This window comes from Pempheris klunzingeri, chromosome 16 (assembly GCF_042242105.1).
Source record: "Pempheris klunzingeri isolate RE-2024b chromosome 16, fPemKlu1.hap1, whole genome shotgun sequence".
Classification (NCBI taxonomy): Eukaryota; Metazoa; Chordata; class Actinopteri; order Acropomatiformes; family Pempheridae; genus Pempheris; species Pempheris klunzingeri.
This window is the reverse complement of record NC_092027.1, coordinates 2,205,680-2,225,561: the sequence shown is the minus strand read 5'-3', so window position 1 is coordinate 2,225,561 and position 19,882 is coordinate 2,205,680. Positions and strand designations below refer to the sequence as shown.

General features: G+C 39.8%; 2 gene segments (V, D, J or C); one reads left to right on the top strand and one right to left on the bottom strand.

Annotated features, from left to right (window-relative positions):
- Positions 1-9,973: 9,973 nt before the first annotated feature.
- LOC139215675 (Ig kappa chain V region Mem5-like) lies at positions 9,974-16,133 on the top strand. The segment is given in 4 exon segments: positions 9,974-10,040; positions 10,257-10,554; positions 13,996-14,030; positions 15,646-16,133. Coding segments are annotated over 4 exon segments (711 nt in total).
- A 1,372-nt stretch (positions 16,134-17,505) lies between these two features.
- On the bottom strand, positions 17,506-17,987 carry LOC139215776 (Ig kappa chain V region K16-167-like). The segment is given in 2 exon segments: positions 17,506-17,828; positions 17,936-17,987. Coding segments are annotated over 2 exon segments (375 nt in total).
- Positions 17,988-19,882: the final 1,895 nt, after the last annotated feature.

Genomic DNA, 19,882 nt, shown 5'->3' with positions numbered 1-19,882 from the left:
TTTAAGATAGTTAAAACCATGAAAGTGTCATTCTTCATTCAAATTTTTGATTTGTGAAGTGAAGTGAGTCAGCAAAATATAAACCTGAGAAAAACTGTGCCGGATATAACTTTTTATTTTCAGTACTGAAACCTGTCTGTTGCCATGGTTCATCAGTGATGCCCGTCTGTTGCCATGGTTACTGGGCGAAGAGAGGGAAGTAAAACGCTGAAGACCAGTTTCACCAAATGTGAGGAAGTCCAGCAGAAGTGGTAGCTTCCTCTGCTGATACCAACAGGATGGAGTTCAGTTCACCTCATATAAACTTTATTGATTGATTCTCTATTGTTCTATCACCAAACCATCTGACTGTATTCAACTTTAAATAGCATTATTATTGTTGTAATGATGCTCATACTGTTAAAGCTGTGAGACGATTTAAGAACAACAAATTAATAGAATAATTACACGTAAGAAGTAAATTCATCCTTTAATAGGCTTTAATAAAGTAGCACAATCAACACCACTCGTACAGCTTTGATCATAAGCAGCTCAACAAATCAAATGCATCATGTCATGGATCATTTCAACAGTCTGAGCTCTGAGGGGAAACTCCATGATATGTTGAGGACGGCTACAGTTCACTGACTCTGTGTGTTTGCATGTGTGTCCTGCCTCTCTGCTCCCGGCCGTTAAGAGACCAGTGTTGATCGGTGGCTGTTCAGACCTTTCAGAGACGCTGACACGCCGGCAGCACGATGATGATGTCACTGACTCTACTGCTGGCCACCCTGGGGCTCCTTGTTCAGGGTGAGACTCTCTTCTGGAAACTTTGCTTCAGGGTGCAGCCAGGTTCACCACAATGATGCTCTGCTATGATGGAGAATCACTGAAACAAGCAGCATTGACCTTCTTCCATCTGTTCTCCATGTTAAACATTTGATTCTCTTCTGTTTGGATGTTGATCATCTTCCTCCAGGCTGGATTTGTCTCAATAACCCTTCTCCTCTTTTTCATGTTTTCCAGATTCATCAGCAGAAATTATCATGACTCAGTCTCCTGAATCTCAGTCTGTTGTTCTAGGACAGACTGTCTCTATCAGATGTAAAGCCAGTACATCTGTTAACACTAACTTACACTGGTACCTTCAAAAACCTGGAGAAGCTCCAAAACTCCTGGTTTATTATGCCACTAACCGTCAGTCTGGAGTTTCAGATCGTTTCAGTGGGAGTGGGTCTGGAAGTGACTTCACTCTGACCATCAGTAGAGTCCAGACTGAAGATGCAGGAGTTTATTACTGTCAGCAGGGTAGCAGCCTCCCGTTCACACAGTGAAAAAGCGTCGTACAAAAACCTCCCTCAGCTGCAGAGGAACTGATCCGACTCAACAGCTGCACAGACACTCAGACACTTTAGAGGTTTGACTGACAGTGAAGTCCATCTGACAGAGTACTGTCAGGAAACACTATTTAAAGCATTGGAAGTTATGATGGTAATAAATGATCTGATCAAACTGAAAATCTGATAAAACTACATCTATTGTAGATGCATTAAAAAGTAGATCAGTCAATAGAGGCAACAGCATTAACACACTTTGTTTTGCTTTGAACTAGAATATTGATTTCCTTACATAGAATTACTGATGTGACATGAGAAAAAATCTAATAGAAATTAAGGGATTCTGCAAACAAGAGTCTCTGCATGTGGTTTAATTATGTAGTAATGAAGGTTACCACAGGATGAGAGAACATGTGAGTACGTAGACATTCCAGTAATTAACCCGAATGTTAAAACATCTGCACGTCCCACACACAAACCTTCACTACAAGAAATGATGCAACAGAAAACGTCTTTACAACCAACAGCAATGAACCATAAACAAGGACAAGTCCTGTCACAGTTGATGACGACAGTTTTAAAGGAAAATCATCATGACATTAATCTCACATTCTGAACTAAAACCCAAAGATAAAACCTCCTCAGGACGACTGAACCTGAACATTTTGTATTATTTCAGTTTCAGTGTCTTAGAATCTGAAGGGAAGAGATGGGATGAGAATATTGAGAAAAATGACTTTGAGCAAGATCAGATGAATCTTTTTGCCTTATTGAAGTTTTAGTGAAGGATAATGGACGATGAGGTGTCCGATGCTCAATCCATTATTTCCTGATAATGGACACCTTGAAGGGCATTATCCCGTTTATACCACGGTCAACAAAAAACACACACAAGATGAGAACAAACACGTCATTATTCATAAACTCTTGGCTTGAGACAAGAAATATTTAAGATAGTTAAAACCAGAAAAGTCAAACTCTTACTTCAAATTTTTGATTTGTGAAACTCACAATGTTTAATTTGAAAGTTAACAAAATATGAACCTGAGAAAAACTGTGATAGATTTAACTTTTTATCTTCAGTCCTGAAACAGTCTGAGCTCTGAGGGGAAACTCCATGATATGTTGAGGACGGCTACAGTTCACTGACTCTGTGTGTTTGCATGTGTGTCCTGCCTCTCTGCTCCCAGACGTTAAGAGACCAGTGTTGATCGGTGGCTGTTCAGACCTTTCAGAGACGCTGACACGCCGGCAGCACGATGATGATGTCACTGACTCTACTGCTGGCCACCCTGGGGCTCCTTGTTCAGGGTGAGACTCTCTTCTGGAAACTTTGCTTCAGGGTGCAGCCAGGTTCACCACAATGATGCTCTGCTATGATGGAGAATCACTGAAACAAGCAGCATTGACCTTCTTCCATCTGTTCTCCATGTTAAACATTTGATTCTCTTCTGTTTGGATGTTGATCATCTTCCTCCAGGCTGGATTTGTCTCAATAACCCTTCTCCTCTTTTTCATGTTTTCCAGATTCATCAGCAGATATTATCCTGACTCAGTCTCCTGAATCTCAGTCTGTTGTTCTAGGACAGACTGTCTCTATCAGATGTAAAGCCAGTACATCTATTAGCACTAGCTTACACTGGTACCTTCAAAAACCTGGAGAAGCTCCAAAACTCCTGGTTAATTATGCCTCTAGCCGTCAGTCTGGAGTTTCAGATCGTTTCAGTGGGAGTGGGTCTGGAAGTGACTTCACTCTGACCATCAGTAGAGTCCAGACTGAAGATGCAGGAGTTTATTACTGTCAGCAGAGTAGCAGCTGGCCGCTCACACAGTGAGAAAGCGTCGTACAAAAACCTCCCTCAGCTGCAGAGGAACTGATCCGACTCAACAGCTGCACAGAAACTCAGACACTTTAGAGGTTTGACTGACAGTGAAGTCCATCTGACAGAGTGCTGTCAGGAAACACTGTTTAAAGCACTGGAAGTTATGATGGTAATAAATGATCTGATCAAACTGAAAATCTGATAAAACTACATCTATTGTAGATGCATTAAAAAGTAGATCAGTCAATAGAGGCAACAGCATTAACACACTTTGTTTTGCTTTGAACTAGAATATTGATTTCCTTACATAGAATTACTGATGTGACATGAGAAGAAATCTGATAGAAATATTAAGGGATTCTGCAAACAAGAGTCTCTGTATGTGGTTTAATTATGTAGTAATGAAGGTTACCACAGGATGAGAGAACATGTGAGTACGTAGACATTCCAGTAATTAACCCGAATGTTAAAACATCTGCACGTCCCACACACAAACCTTCACTACAAGAAATGATGCAACAGAAAACGTCTTTACAACCAACAGCAATGAACCATAAACAAGGACAAGTCCTGTCATAGTTGATGACGACAGTTTGAAAGGAAAATCATCATGACATTAATCTCACATTCTGAATTAAAACCCAAAGATAAAACCTCCTCAGGACGACTGAACCTGAACATTTTGTATTATTTCAGTTTCAGTGTCTTAGAATCTGAAGGGAAGAGATGGGATGAGAATATTGAGAAAAATGACTTTGAGCAAGATCAGATGAATCTTTTTGCCTTATTGAAGTTTTAGTGAAGGATAATGGACGATGAGGTGCCCGATGCTCAATCCATTATTTCCTGATAATGGACACCTTGAAGGGCATTATCCTGTTTAGACCACGGTCAACAAAAATACACACACAAGATGAGAACAAACACGTCATTATTCATAAACTCTTTGCTTGAGACAAGAAATATTTAAGATAGTTAAAACCAGAAAAGTCAAACTCTTACTTCAAATTTTTGATTTGTGAAACTCAGAATGTTTAATATGAAAATCAGCAAAATATAAACCTGAGAAAAACTGTGATAGATTTAACTTTTTATCTTCAGTCCTGAAACAGTCTGAGCTCTGAGGGGAAACTCCATGATATGTTGAGGACGGCTACAGTTCACTGACTCTGTGTGTTTGCATGTGTGTCCTGCCTCTCTGCTCCCAGACGTTAAGAGACCAGTGTTGATCGGTGGCTGTTCAGACCTTTCAGAGACGCTGACACGCCGGCAGCACGATGATGATGTCACTGACTCTACTGCTGGCCACCCTGGGGCTCCTTGTTCAGGGTGAGACTCTCTTCTGGAAACTTTGCTTCAGGGTGCAGCCAGGTTCACCACAATGATGCTCTGCTATGATGGAGAATCACTGAAACAAGCAGCATTGACCTTCTTCCATCTGTTCTCCATGTTAAACATTTGATTCTCTTCTGTTTGGATGTTGATCATCTTCCTCCAGGCTGGATTTGTCTCAATAACCCTTCTCCTCTTTTTCTGTTTTCCAGATTCATCAGCAGAAATTATCCTGACTCAGTCTCCTGAATCTCAGTCTGTTGTTCTAGGACAGACTGTCTCTATCAGATGTAAATCCAGTACATCTATTAGCACTAACTTACACTGGTACCTTCAAAAACCTGGAGAAGCTCCAAAACTCCTGGTTTATTCGGCCTCTAGCCGTCAGTCTGGAGTTTCAGATCGTTTCAGTGGGAGTGGGTCTGGAAGTGACTTCACTCTGACCATCAGTAGAGTCCAGACTGAAGATGCAGGAGTTTATTACTGTCAGCAGCATAACAGCTGGCCGTTCACACAGTGAAAAAGCGTCGTACAAAAACCTCCCTCAGCTGCAGAGGAACTGATCCGACTCAACAGCTGCACAGACACTCAGACACTTTAGTGGTTTGACTGACAGTGAAGTCCATCTGACAGAGTGCTGTCAGGAAACACTATTTAAAGCACTGGAAGTTATGATGGTAATAAATGATCTGATCAAACTGAAAATCTGATAAAACTACATCTATTGTAGATGCTTTAAAAAGTAGATCAGTCAATAGAGGCAACAGCATTAACACACTTTGTTTTGCTTTGAACTAGAATATTGATTTCCTTACATAGAATTACTGATGTGACATGAGAAGAAATCTGATAGAAATTAAGGGATTCTGCAAACAAGAGTCTCTGCATGTGGTTTAATTATGTAGTAATGAAGGTTACCACAGGATGAGAGAACATGTGAGTACGTAGACATTCCAGTAATTAACCCGAATGTTAAAACATCTGCACGTCCCACACACAAACCTTCACTACAAGAAATGATGCAACAGAAAACGTCTCTACAACCAACAGCAATGAACCATAAACAAGGACAAGTCCTGTCACAGTTGATGACGACAGTTTTAAAGGAAAATCATCATGACATTAATCTCACATTCTGAATTAAAACCCAAAGATAAAACCTCCTCAGGACGACTGAACCTGAACATTTTTTATTATTTCAGTTTCAGTGTCTTAGAATCTGAAGGGAAGAGATGGGATGAGAATATTGAGAAAAATGACTTTGAGCAAGATCAGATGAATCTTTTTGCCTTATTGAAGTTTTAGTGAAGGATAATGGACGATGAGGTGTCCGATGCACAATCCATTATTTCCTGATAATGGACACCTTGAAGGGCATTATCCTGTTTAGACCACGGTCAACAAAAATACACAAAAACAAAGAAGTATTAGGAAAAAAAGTTGACTACAGTTGCAATGCAGACAAGATGAGAACAAACACATCATTATTCATAAACTCTTGGCTTGAGACAAGAAATATTTAAGATAGTTAAAACCAGAAAAGTCTAATTCTTCATTCAAAGTTTTGATTTGTGAAACTCACAATGTTTAATATGAAAATCAGCAAAATATGAACCTGAGAAAAACTGTGATAGATTTAACTTTTTATCTTCAGTCCTGAAACAGTCTGAGCTCTGAGGGGAAACTCCATGATATGTTGAGGACGGCTACAGTTCACTGACTCTGTGTGTTTGCATGTGTGTCCTGCCTCTCTGCTCCCAGCCGTTAAGAGACCAGTGTTGATCGGTGGCTGTTCAGACCTTTCAGAGACGCTGACACGCCGGCAGCACGATGATGATGTCACTGACTCTACTGCTGGCCACCCTGGGGCTCCTTGTTCAGGGTGAGACTCTCTTCTGGAAACTTTGCTTCAGGGTGCAGCCGGGTTCACCACAATGATGCTCTGCTATGATGGAGAATCACTGAAACAAGCAGCATTGACCTTCTTCCATCTGTTCTCCATGTTAAACATTTGATTCTCTTCTGTTTGGATGTTGATCATCTTCCTCCAGGCTGGATTTGTCTCAATAACCCTTCTCCTCTTTTTCATGTTTTCCAGATTCATCAGCAGAAACTATCCTGACTCAGTCTCCTGAATCTCAGTCTGTTGTTCTAGGACAGACTGTCTCTATCAGATGTAAAGCCAGTACATCTGTTGGCTCTTACTTACACTGGTACCTTCAAAAACCTGGAGAAGCTCCAACACTCCTGGTTTATTCGGCCTCTAACCGTCAGTCTGGAGTTTCAGATCGTTTCAGTGGGAGTGGGTCTGGAAGTGACTTCACTCTGACCATCAGTAGAGTCCAGACTGAAGATGCAGGAGTTTATTACTGTCAGCAGAGTAGCAGCTGGCCGTTCACACAGTGAGAAAGCGTCGTACAAAAACCTCCCTCAGCTGCAAAGGAACTGATCCGACTCAACAGCTGCACAGAAACTCAGACACTTTAGAGGTTTGACTGACAGTGAAGTCCATCTGACAGAGTACTGTCAGGAAACACTATTTAAAGCATTGGAAGTTATGATGGTAATAAATGATCTGATCAAATAGTTTATCAAACTGAAAATCTGATAAAACTACATCTATTGTAGATGCATTAAAAGGTAAACAAGTCAATAGAGGCAACAGCATTAACACACTTTGTTTTGCTTTGAACTAGAATATTGATTTCCTTACATAGAATTACTGATGTGACATGAGAAAAAATCTGATAGAAATTCAGGGATTCTGCAAATGAGTCTCTGCATGTGGTTTGATTATGTAGTAATGAAGGTTACCACAGGATGAGAGAACATGTGAGTACGTAGACATTCCAGTAATTAACCCGAATGTTAAAACATCTGCACGTCCCACACACAAACCTTCACTACAAGAAATGATGCAACAGAAAACGTCTTTACAACCAACAGCAATGAACCATAAACAAGGACAAGTCCTGTCACAGTTGATGACGACAGTTTTAAAGGAAAATCATCATGACATTAATCTCACATCCTGAACTAAAACCCAAAGATAAAACCTCCTCAGGACGACTGAACCTGAACATTTTGTATTATTTCAGTTTCAGTGTCTTAGAATCTGAAGGGAAGAGATGGGATGAGAATATTGAGAAAAATGACTTTGAGCAAGATCAGATGAATCTTTTTGCCTTATTGAAGTTTTAGTGAAGGATAATGGACGATGAGGTGTCCGATGCTCAATCCATTATTTCCTGATAATGGACACCTTGAAGGGCATTATCCTGTTTATACCACGGTCAACAAAAAACACACACAAGATGAGAACAAACACGTCATTATTCATAAACTCTTGGCTTGAGACAAGAAATATTTAAGATAGTTAAAACCATAAAAGTCTAATTCTTAATTAAAATTTTTGATTTGTGAAACTCAGAATGTTTAATATGAAAATCAGCAAAATATAAACCTGAGAAAAACTGTGACAGATTTAACTTTTTATCTTCAGTCCTGAAACAGTCTGAGCTCTGAGGGGAAACTCCATGATATGTTGAGGACGGCTACAGTTCACTGACTCTGTGTGTTTGCATGTGTGTCCTGCCTCTCTGCTCCCGGCCGTTAAGAGACCAGTGTTGATCGGTGGCTGTTCAGACCTTTCAGAGACGCTGACACGCCGGCAGCACGATGATGATGTCACTGACTCTACTGCTGGCCACCCTGGGGCTCCTTGTTCAGGGTGAGACTCTCTTCTGGAAACTTTGCTTCAGGGTGCAGCCAGGTTCACCACAATGATGCTCTGCTATGATGGAGAATCACTGAAACAAGCAGCATTGACCTTCTTCCATCTGTTCTCCATGTTAAACATTTGATTCTCTTCTGTTTGGATGTTGATCATCTTCCTCCAGGCTGGATTTGTCTCAATAACCCTTCTCCTCTTTTTCATGTTTTCCAGATTCATCAGCAGAAATTATCATGACTCAGTCTCCTGAATCTCAGTCTGTTGTTCTAGGACAGACTGTCTCTATCAGATGTAAAGCCAGTACATCTGCTGGCTCTTACTTACACTGGTACCTTCAAAAACCTGGAGAAGCTCCAAAACTCCTGGTTTATTATGCCACTAACCGTCAGTCTGGAGTTTCAGATCGTTTCAGTGGGAGTCGGTCTGGAAATGACTTCACTCTGACCATCAGTAGAGTCCAGACTGAAGATGCAGGAGTTTATTACTGTCAGCAGGGTAGCAGCTTCCCGTTCACACAGTGAAAAAGCGTCGTACAAAAACCTCCCTCAGCTGCAGAGGAACTGATCCGACTCAACAGCTGCACAGACACTCAGACACTTTAGAGGTTTGACTGACAGTGAAGTCCATCTGACAGAGTACTGTCAGGAAACACTGTTTAAAGCACTGGAAGTTATGATGGTAATAAATGATCTGATCAAACTGAAAATCTGATAAAACTACATCTATTGTAGATGCATTAAAAAGTAGATCAGTCAATAGAGGCAACAGCATTAACACACTTTGTTTTGCTTTGAACTAGAATATTGATTTCCTTACATAGAATTACTGATGTGACATGAGAAAAAATCTGATAGAAATTAAGGGATTCTGCAAACAAGAGTCTCTGCATGTGGTTTAATTATGTAGTAATGAAGGTTACCACAGGATGAGAGAACATGTGAGTACGTAGACATTCCAGTAATTAACCCGAATGTTAAAACATCTGCACGTCCCACACACAAACCTTCACTACAAGAAATGATGCAACAGAAAACGTCTTTACAACCAACAGCAATGAACCATAAACAAGGACAAGTCCTGTCACAGTTGATGATGACAGTTTTAAAGGAAAATCATCATGACATTAATCTCACATTCTGAACTAAAACCCAAAAGATAAAACCTCCTCAGGACGACTGAACCTGAACATTTTTTATTATTTCAGTTTCAGTGTCTTAGAATCTGAAGGGAAGAGATGGGATGAGAATATTGAGAAAAATGACTTTGAGCAAGATCAGATGAATCTTTTTGCCTTATTGAAGTTTTAGTGAAGGATAATGGACGATGAGGTGTCCGATGCTCAATCCATTATTTCCTGATAATGGACACCTTGAAGGGCATTATCCCGTTTAGACCACGGTCAACAAAAAACACACACAAGATGAGAACAAACACGTCATTATTCATAAACTCTTTGCTTGAGACAAGAAATATTTAAGATAGTTAAAACCAGAAAAGTCAAACTCTTACTTCAAATTTTTGATTTGTGAAACTCAGAATGTTTAATATGAAAATCAGCAAAATATAAACCTGAGAAAAACTGTGATAGATTTAACTTTTTATCTTCAGTCCTGAAACAGTCTGAGCTCTGAGGGGAAACTCCATGATATGTTGAGGACGGCTACAGTTCACTGACTCTGTGTGTTTGCATGTGTGTCCTGCCTCTCTGCTCCCAGACGTTAAGAGACCAGTGTTGATCGGTGGCTGTTCAGACCTTTCAGAGACGCTGACACGCCGGCAGCACGATGATGATGTCACTGACTCTACTGCTGGCCACCCTGGGGCTCCTTGTTCAGGGTGAGACTCTCTTCTGGAAACTTTGCTTCAGGGTGCAGCCGGGTTCACCACAATGATGCTCTGCTATGATGGAGAATCACTGAAACAAGCAGCATTGACCTTCTTCCATCTGTTCTCCATGTTAAACATTTGATTCTCTTCTGTTTGGATGTTGATCATCTTCCTCCAGGCTGGATTTGTCTCAATAACCCTTCTCCTCTTTTTCATGTTTTCTAGATTCATCAGCAGAAATTATCCTGACTCAGTCTCCTGAATCTCAGTCTGTTGTTCTAGGACAGACTGTCTCTATCAAATGTAAAACCAGTACATCTGTTACCAATGAGGTAGACTGGTACCTTCAAAAACCTGGAGAAGCTCCAAAACTCCTGGTTTATTGGGCCTCTAACCGTCAGTCTGGAGTTTCAGATCGTTTCAGTGGGAGTCAGTCTGGAAATGACTTCACTCTGACCATCAGTAGAGTCCAGACTGAAGATGCAGGAGTTTATTACTGTCAGCAGGATTACAGCTTCCCGTTCACACAGTGAAACAGCGTCGTACAAAAACCTCCCTCAGCTGCAGAGGAACTGATCCGACTCAACAGCTGCACAGACACTCAGACACTTTAGAGGTTTGACTGACAGTGAAGTCCATCTGACAGAGTACTGTCAGGAAACACTATTTAAAGCACTGGAAGTTATGATGGCAATAAATGATCTGATCAAATAGATTATCAAACTGAAAATCTGATAAAACTACATCTATTGTAGATGCATTAAAAGGTAAACAAGTCAATAGAGGCAACAGCATTAACACACTTTGTTTTGCTTTGAACTAGAATATTGATTTCCTTACATAGAATTACTGATGTGACATGAGAAGAAATCTGATAGAAATTCAGGGATTCTGCAAACAAGAGTCTCTGCATGTGGTTTAATTATGTAGTAATGAAGGTTACCACAGGATGAGAGAACATGTGAGTACGTAGACATTCCAGTAATTAACCCGAATGTTAAAACATCTGCACGTCCCACACACAAACCTTCACTACAAGAAATGATGCAACAGAAAACGTCTTTACAACCAACAGCAATGAACCATAAACAAGGACAAGTCCTGTCATAGTTGATGACGACAGTTTGAAAGGAAAATCATCATGACATTAATCTCACATCCTGAATTAAAACCCAAAGATAAAACCTCCTCAGGACGACTGAACCTGAACATTTTGTATTATTTCAGTTTCAGTGTCTTAGAATCTGAAGGGAAGAGATGGGATGAGAATATTGAGAAAAATGACTTTGAGCAAGATCAGATGAATCTTTTTGCCTTATTGAAGTTTTAGTGAAGGATAATGGACGATGAGGTGCCCGATGCACAATCCATTATTTCCTGATAATGGACACCTTGAAGGGCATTATCCTGTTTAGACCACGGTCAACAAAAATACACAAAAACAAAGAAGCATTAAAAAAAAGTTGACTACAGTTGCAATGCAGACAAGATGAGAACAAACACGTCATTATTCATAAACTCTTGGCTTGAGACAAGAAATATTTAAGATAGTTAAAACCATAAAAGTCTCATTCTTCATTCAAAGTTTTGATTTGTGAAACTCACAATGTTTAATTTGAAAGTTAACAAAATATAAAGCTGAGAAAAACTGTGATAGATTTAACTTTTTATCTTCAGTCCTGAAACAGTCTGAGCTCTGAGGGGAAACTCCATGATATGTTGAGGACGGCTACAGTTCACTGACTCTGTGTGTTTGCATGTGTGTCCTGCCTCTCTGCTCCCGGCCGTTAAGAGACCAGTGTTGATCGGTGGCTGTTCAGACCTTTCAGAGACGCTGACACGCCGGCAGCACGATGATGATGTCACTGACTCTACTGCTGGCCACCCTGGGGCTCCTTGTTCAGGGTGAGACTCTCTTCTGGAAACTTTGCTTCAGGGTGCAGCCAGGTTCACCACAATGATGCTCTGCTATGATGGAGAATCACTGAAACAAGCAGCATTGACCTTCTTCCATCTGTTCTCCATGTTAAACATTTGATTCTCTTCTGTTTGGATGTTGATCATCTTCCTCCAAGCTGGATTTGTCTCAATAACCCTTCTCCTCTTTTTCATGTTTTCCAGATTCATCAGCAGAAATTATCCTGACTCAGTCTCCTGAATCTCAGTCTGTTGTTCTAGGACAGACTGTCTCTATCACATGTAAAGCCAGTACATATGTTAGCAATGAGGTAGAGTGGTACCTTCAAAAACCTGGAGAAGCTCCAAAACTCCTGGTTTATTGGGCCTCTAACCGTCAGTCTGGAGTTTCAGATCGTTTCAGTGGGAGTCAGTCTGGAAATGACTTCACTCTGACCATCAGTAGAGTCCAGACTGAAGATGCAGGAGTTTATTACTGTCAGCAGGATCACAGCTTCCCGTTCACACAGTGAAAAAGCGTCGTACAAAAACCTCCCTCAGCTGCAGAGGAACTGATCCGACTCAACAGCTGCACAGACACTTTAGTGGTTTGACTGACAGTGAAGTCCATCTGACAGAGTACTGTCAGGAAACACTATTTAAAGCACTGGAAGTTATAATGGTAATAAATGATCTGATCAAACTGAAAATCTGATAAAACTTCATCTATTGTAGATGCTTTAAAAAGTAGATCAGTCAATAGAGGCAACAGCATTAACACACTTTGTTTTGCTTTGAACTAGAATATTGATTTCCTTACATAGAATTACTGATGTGACATGAGAAGAAATCTGATAGAAATATTAAGGGATTCTGCAAACAAGAGTCTCTGCATGTGGTTTAATTATGTAGTAATGAAGGTTACCACAGGATGAGAGAACATGTGAGTACGTAGACATTCCAGTAATTAACCCGAATGTTAAAACATCTGCACGTCCCACACACAAACCTTCACTACAAGAAATGATGCAACAGAAAACGTCTTTACAACCAACAACAATGAACCATAAACAAGGACAAGTCCTGACGAATGACCAATGGACGATGAGGTGTCCGATGCACAATCCATTAATTCCTGATAATGGACACCTTGAAGGGCATTATCCCGTTTATACTACGGTCAACAAAAATACACACAAAAACAAACACAAAAAAACATTAAGAAAAAAAATTAAGACCATTCATTTATATTTTCATGGTTTTGCAACCAAAATGTAAAGTTTATCACAAACCATAACTCAGTTTCCCGGGTAATACCTTTAGGTTCAATTAAACTGATCACAGAGAGATCATTTGAACCAAAGCCGAAAGGAGCAGCGTTACACTCACTGATGGAAATAAGCCACCTTAGTGAGATGCTGCAACACACTGTAAACATTGTAAGCACTGTAAACAGAGGTCATTTAGAATCAAGTATTTACCCAGACTGTGGTATAACATTGATTAATTATCTATTTCAGGGAATGGGTGGCCTGTCCCACTTATATCTTGACACAAGGTCTTTTCAACACGCAAACAAGATCCTCAGTGTTACATGTGATATCTAAAAGAAAGTCCTTTGGAAGTTTGTTTGAATATAAAAAAATAGAGGCTCTCCATGGAAATGCTCCGACTGACCCCAACAGGGACATGGATTACTCTGATGATACTGTTCATCAATGGATCAATCAGTTCATCGGAGTATTGATTAAAAATGGTTTAATACCAATTTTGTTTAATTTTACATTTCTGCTTGCAGACAACAATTTTTACAATTTTTTAAGTGCCTTCTGTTTTATTTAAATAAATTGCATAAAAATAAATTTCTTTTTCAAATGTATTTATATCAAATTAAATTATTCATTTTGTAAATATGTTCCTTCGTTTTATTGTCTTTTTTCATTTTATCGGAAAAGATTTTATAATCAGAGACTATTTCTGTAGAGTTTGTGTCAGAGTCAGAGAGCCGTGACTCTTTACACTGAGAGGTTTTTGTACGGCGGCTCAATGAGTTTGTATCACTGTGGTTGACTTTTGGTGGAGGAACCAGACTGGAATTTGGAAGTAAGTCAAATGTTTTAGATTTCTGTTATTCCAGTCGTTATTTTTCTTGTTATTTCCGTCATAATCAGCAAGAATTGTTTATTATCCGTAATGATGATGAATTTTTGTTCAAATATATTGCACTTACAGACAAAGGTAATATTAACAAAAAACAGATTTATGAAAGCTTATTCCGGTGTGTTTAAGATATTAAGCCTGAGGTTAAATCGTTATCTCCAACTTTAATGGTAAAGTTGCATCGGGCAGGTTTGTAGGTTTAGTTCAGACAAAGTCAGAGAGCCGTGACTCTTTACACTGAGAGGTTTTTGTACGGCGGCTCAATGAGTTTGTATCACTGTGGTTGACTTTTGGTGGAGGAACCAGACTGGATATTGGAAGTAAGTCAAATGTTCCAGATTTCTATTATTCCAGGAATTATTTTTCTTGTTATTTCCTTCATATTCAGTGTGGCACAAGAAATAGTTGATTTTCCTCTTTGATGAATAATTTTTGCACAAATATTTTGCACTAAAAGACAAAGTTAGCTTTGGCAAAAGAGATCCAAAAAACTAATTGCAATGGATTTAACTTAAGCCTGAGGTTAAATCGTTATTTCCAACTTTAATGGTAAAGTTGCATCGTGCAGGTTTGTAGGTTTAGTTCAGACAAAGTCAGAGAGCCGTGACTCTTTACACTGAGAGGTTTTTGTACGGCGGCTCAATGAGTTTGTATCACTGTGGTACACGTTCGGTGGAGGAACCAGACTGGATATTGGAAGTAAGTTTCTGCACTAAAACTAAATACTTTATCCTGCTTAAGAATAATTTTTCAAATGTTGAGGCAGATAAATCAGCTTGTTCAGTGTCTAAAACTTTAAATGTACACGTTTTTCTTTCTGCTCCTTCATCATGAAGGCTAACTCAGAGAAGCTTCACTAAACGTTTCTTTAAATATTCCTGTCAAACTCAAATTTAAACAGCTTGAAGCCAAAGTAAAATGTTAATCTAACTGTAAAAATATTCACCAGGATTAGTTATAACAACAGTTATATGTGTTGTGTTTCCACAAGAAAATATAACTGTTGTTACAATGAGTTGAAATTCATGTTCTACGTGTAAACTTGAACAGAATGAAGATAAAAAATGGGTATCTGGAAATGTGCAAAATCTCAGATGTCTTCATTGTGCCATGTTTAGTTTGAAACAGTGAAAATCTCTTGAACAGTTTGGTAATGATGTCTGAAATCGTATTTGATTTGATTGTGGTCAGTTAATGTTCTGTGCTTTTAACATTTTCATTAAATCCTTTAAGGTAATGTATAATTGATGATGTGGATGATTTTAATGAGAACGTGTTTAAATGAGGACAGTAGCTGATATTTTATTTCCAGTGTAGTTTGATATATTTCTTGTCACTCTGGATGATGATTGTCTCTGTGCTGATGTGCATGAGAGGCTTCTTAAAGGGAAGTGAAACAATGTGTGAGTGAGTGAGTGACTGGTGGAGCAGAAAAAGCACCTGACAGAAACTCCTTAAAGGACAAAATCAGCTCTCACATCGTGAAGGTGTCCAAGTGTCTGGTGGTTGATTGACAGCTGTGTGGTCCCCGTCCTCTAAGCTGATTGGTGTCTCCTAGGTGATGTCCGTCCCACCCTGACGGTGCTGCCCCCCTCCGGTGAGGAGCTGGAGAAGGGGAAGGCCACGCTGATGTGTCTGGCCAACAAGGGCTTCCCCTCAGGCTGGAGTCTGGCCTGGAAGGTGGACGGCAGCAGCAGCTTCAGCTGGGAGGAGAGCAGGAGCCCCGGGGTGCTGGAGAAGGACGGCCGCTACAGCTGGAGCAGCACCCTGAGGCTCCCTGCTGACCAGTGGAAGAAGGTGGGCTCTGTGACCTGTGAGGCCACCCAGGGCTCCCAGTCTCCAGTCTCAGAGACACTGATGAGGAACCAGTGTCCCCAGTCCTGAGCTGACCCACTGGGACTCTGCTACTGGTTTTACTCTGCTACTGCTCTCAGTCTGACTTCCCTCTCTCTGATTCTCTCTTTCTCTTATGACTCATTTCAACGTTACCATGTTGGCGGCTGGTTTCGACATTTTAAAACAATAAAGATTTTACCATGTATGTTATAAAAGTGGCATTGAAATGTCTCTTTATTTCCATCTTTTGACACATATTATGTATTAGAACCATCATTCAGATTAACAAAAATAACGTACATGTTTTCCAGATTACTATTTAAAGATTTTAAGACTGTAGATAATCCGCTATTGTTGTTCCAGTTTTATCTACATTAAATAATGTTGGTAAGAACACATGTGGTTAAGACCATTTCAGTAGTAAATCACAAAGCTCTCTGTCATAACTAATGCCTAATGTTCATGTGTTGTTTAATTGTACCAAGGAATTATTCTGAAGATCTGAATTAGAAAAGTCTAGATAATAATGATTATTTACAGAAAGCAGAGTATCATCTGCATACAGTGATAACATGAATCTAATTTGAGATTTTAAACTCAATAACAATGAAACCAGTCAGTGTAATTTCACCAAAACACTTTACATGAATGAGAGTATATCACAGTCATTTGCTGTCTGTCAGCAGAATCAACATATTGTCTTGTTTTATTGCTTTACAGTAATGCTGACATTCTGTGTGTGTTAAAACAATAAAGATTTATTCAGCAAATCAGCTGTGTCCATGAATGTTAATCAATACTTCATGTGTTGCTATCTTAAATTAAATCAGTTGGTTTATTTAATCCAAAGAATTTATCCAAGAAAAATTAAGACTTTGAAAATGTTATGTAGCAATTCTATCAGGAAATAAAGCTCATTGTCCTAATCTGTACTGAATTCTGCTGTATAATACAGTTTCTAAAGGTTATCTAATCAACAAGTCACTAAAGTGTTTGAGTTGAATAAAATGTATCAATGACAAGATGCAATTTACATCATCATCAACATCAACATGTAACAAATTTAAGTTTGAAGAGCTGATTATGCTGTTATTTTTCTGCTCTGAGTTCAGAAAAATTATGTTTCTGAGATTTTAAATCAAACATTAAACGTTAGGATTATTAAATATTTGTACATAAATGAGTTAAGTATTTTGTTGTTGTGTGTTACAGTGAAACAAAGACTGTATTGTTCTAACACCTGATATCATACAGGTGTGGTATCAGTATAGGTCAGTCTCAGCATCTACATTCTGGAATATTGATTTACACCAAAACTGTTTTTTGTCATTGAACTTGTTTTGATCCATGTTCATTGGTTGTTAAAGCAACAGTGGGGAAACGTTCAATCTGCTTGATCAAACTGTTAAGATAAAGGCTTGGAGAATGGATGATGTTAATGAGAGTCCTCAATACAAGTTTGTGTGTGTGTGTGTGTGTGTGTGTGTGTGTGTGTGTGTGTGTGTGTGTGTAGCTTCCAGCTGCAGCAGTCAGTTCAGTTTCTGTTCTGTCTGACTGAGGGAGGTTTTTGTACGACGCTTTTTCACTGTGTGAACACAAGCTGACTGTTGATAACATGAAAACTCTGACAGTAGTAAACTGCTGCATCTTCAGTCTGGACTCCACTGATGGTCAGAGTGAAGTCAGAGTTTGATCCACTGCCTGTAAAACGACCTGGAGTTCCTGATTCTCGAGTGCTAGCAGCATAAATGAGCAGTTTAGGAGTTTCTCCATCTCTCTGTTGGTACCAGGCTAAATGGTTCCCACCATGAACTTTCTGACTGATCCTACAGCTGATGGTGACGGAGCCTCCCACAGCAGAGCTCACTGCTCCAGGCTGAGTCACTGTGACCTGACCTCTGGACTCTGAGGGCACAGAGACAGAAACATAAAGCAGCGTCACGGTTTAGTCGGCTTCATTTCAGAGGGACGGATGTTGGTAGAGGAGAGGAGTGTGATGCTCTGGACTTTACCTGTGAAGCAGCAGCAGAGGAGAGTCCAGATGAGGACGGAGGTCAGAGTCATGTTTGTGATGAGGAGGATTTCTGTGGCTTCTGTTGTTGTGAAGGACGGCTGTCAGTCATCCAGTGTTCAACTCTCAGGACTATAAACTCTCCCAGAGCAGTGGAGCATGGTGCTGCTGATGCAAAGTGGCTCTCTATGGAAATGCTCCCACTGAGTATTCATCAAACATTTTGTAGAGAGTTTCCATATTAACCAGCAGTGTTTTGCATGGAGAGACTGATTCCAAGTGTCTTGATTTTAAAGCCAAGGAGCCTCCTTTACACCTCCTCTCTGCTGCTCCTCACTTTACAAAGAGAGAACATTAAACATCCCATTCCAAATCTCTTATACCTTTTCTTAATGCCCCAAGAAGCTTTGTACAGATCAGTGTTGTGCAGAGTCTGCCCCCCACGCTTCATTTCAAAAGCCTCTGATCATATTTGAAACGATACCTGCTGCCAAGTCTCGTCTGGCTGGATGATGCATCAGTGATCATTTCAAAGCCGCTGCTCTGGAATGTTTCCGGCACAGTTTGTGTCGTCATTTGTTGCACCAAAGATGCTGTGTTAGGTGTTGGTTATCTGCTGGATGGGGCAACGCTACTTCCTCCTCCTCTCCTGTTGGTCTGAGAGCAGACGCTACAGTGACTTGCTGTCACCCCTCAGATACAAGGTGGGATTATGAGACAATACAGGCCTGGGCCAGCTTCTTAGGTACTTCAGCTGATATCTATGTACAGATACCTTTAACATGACATCAGTACTGTTATTTCTTCACATTCGTTTTATGTATTTAGTCCATTTTTTAATGCTCTAAACTAAAACTCTGGCTCAATCTTATGTATTGTACCACTAAAGCAGGTAAATTAGGATTAATTACAGTCAAATAATTCACTATATGTCTGGTAGAACTCAGTGTGTTTCTGTTGATGATAAAACTGAAGTATTTCTAGTCATATTCAGGCTATTTTAGCAGAGATTTGTTTGAACCTACAATAAACTAACATCATGTTAATATATCCATTAACCAAGAATATTATATTCTAATTGTATATTTATAATTTGATAGGAAGTTTTCAATGAAAAGAAACTTTACTGTTAGCTAATTCCTCCCAATGATTGATTTTAAGTACATACTCTGTCCTATATAGTCACATTTCTACGTGTCAGTCTGGGTCAACAGACGTGTACTGAGAGTCTGCAGGCAGCAGGAACTATAAAGAACATAGTGACAAGGTGATTTTCTGGTTCTGCAGCTATTGACCAACTTGGAGGAAGAACTGATGATACTGTGATCAGCTGGAAAACTGTTTTCTACAAATTCTAAGAAATTATGAAGAGTTTTGTTTCATTAATTGGTTCTGCTCTAGTGGATTTAACTTTGTGTGAGTGTGTGTGTGTTCTCAGTGAACTGTATCAGTCTCTGCACCAGCTGCAGCAGTCAGTTCAGTTTCTGTTCTGTCTGACTGAGGGAGGTTTTTGTACGACGCTTTTTCACTGTGTGAACACATCCTGACTGTTGATGTAGTGATAACTCTGACAGTAGTAAACTCCTGCATCTTCAGCCTGTAATCCACTGATGGTCAGAGTGAAGTCAACTCCATTCCCTGCTCCACTTCCACTAAATCTGGATGAAACTCCTGAAAATCTTTCCGATGTTCTGTAGATCAGAGCTTTAGGAGTTTCTCCAGTTTTCTGATGGTACCAGGCCAGGTAATACTGTGAGCCAGAGTACTGAGCAACTTTTGGACTGGCTTTACAGTCAATAGAAACAGTTTGACCCAGCTGGACTGCTTTGGCTGCTGGCTGAGTCAAGACAACATTTTGTCCAACAGAGCCTGAGGAAAGAGAAGAAGCACAGGACATGAGATGGTGAGCTGAAACTCAAACAACAAATGATTTCCACATCACAGAAAG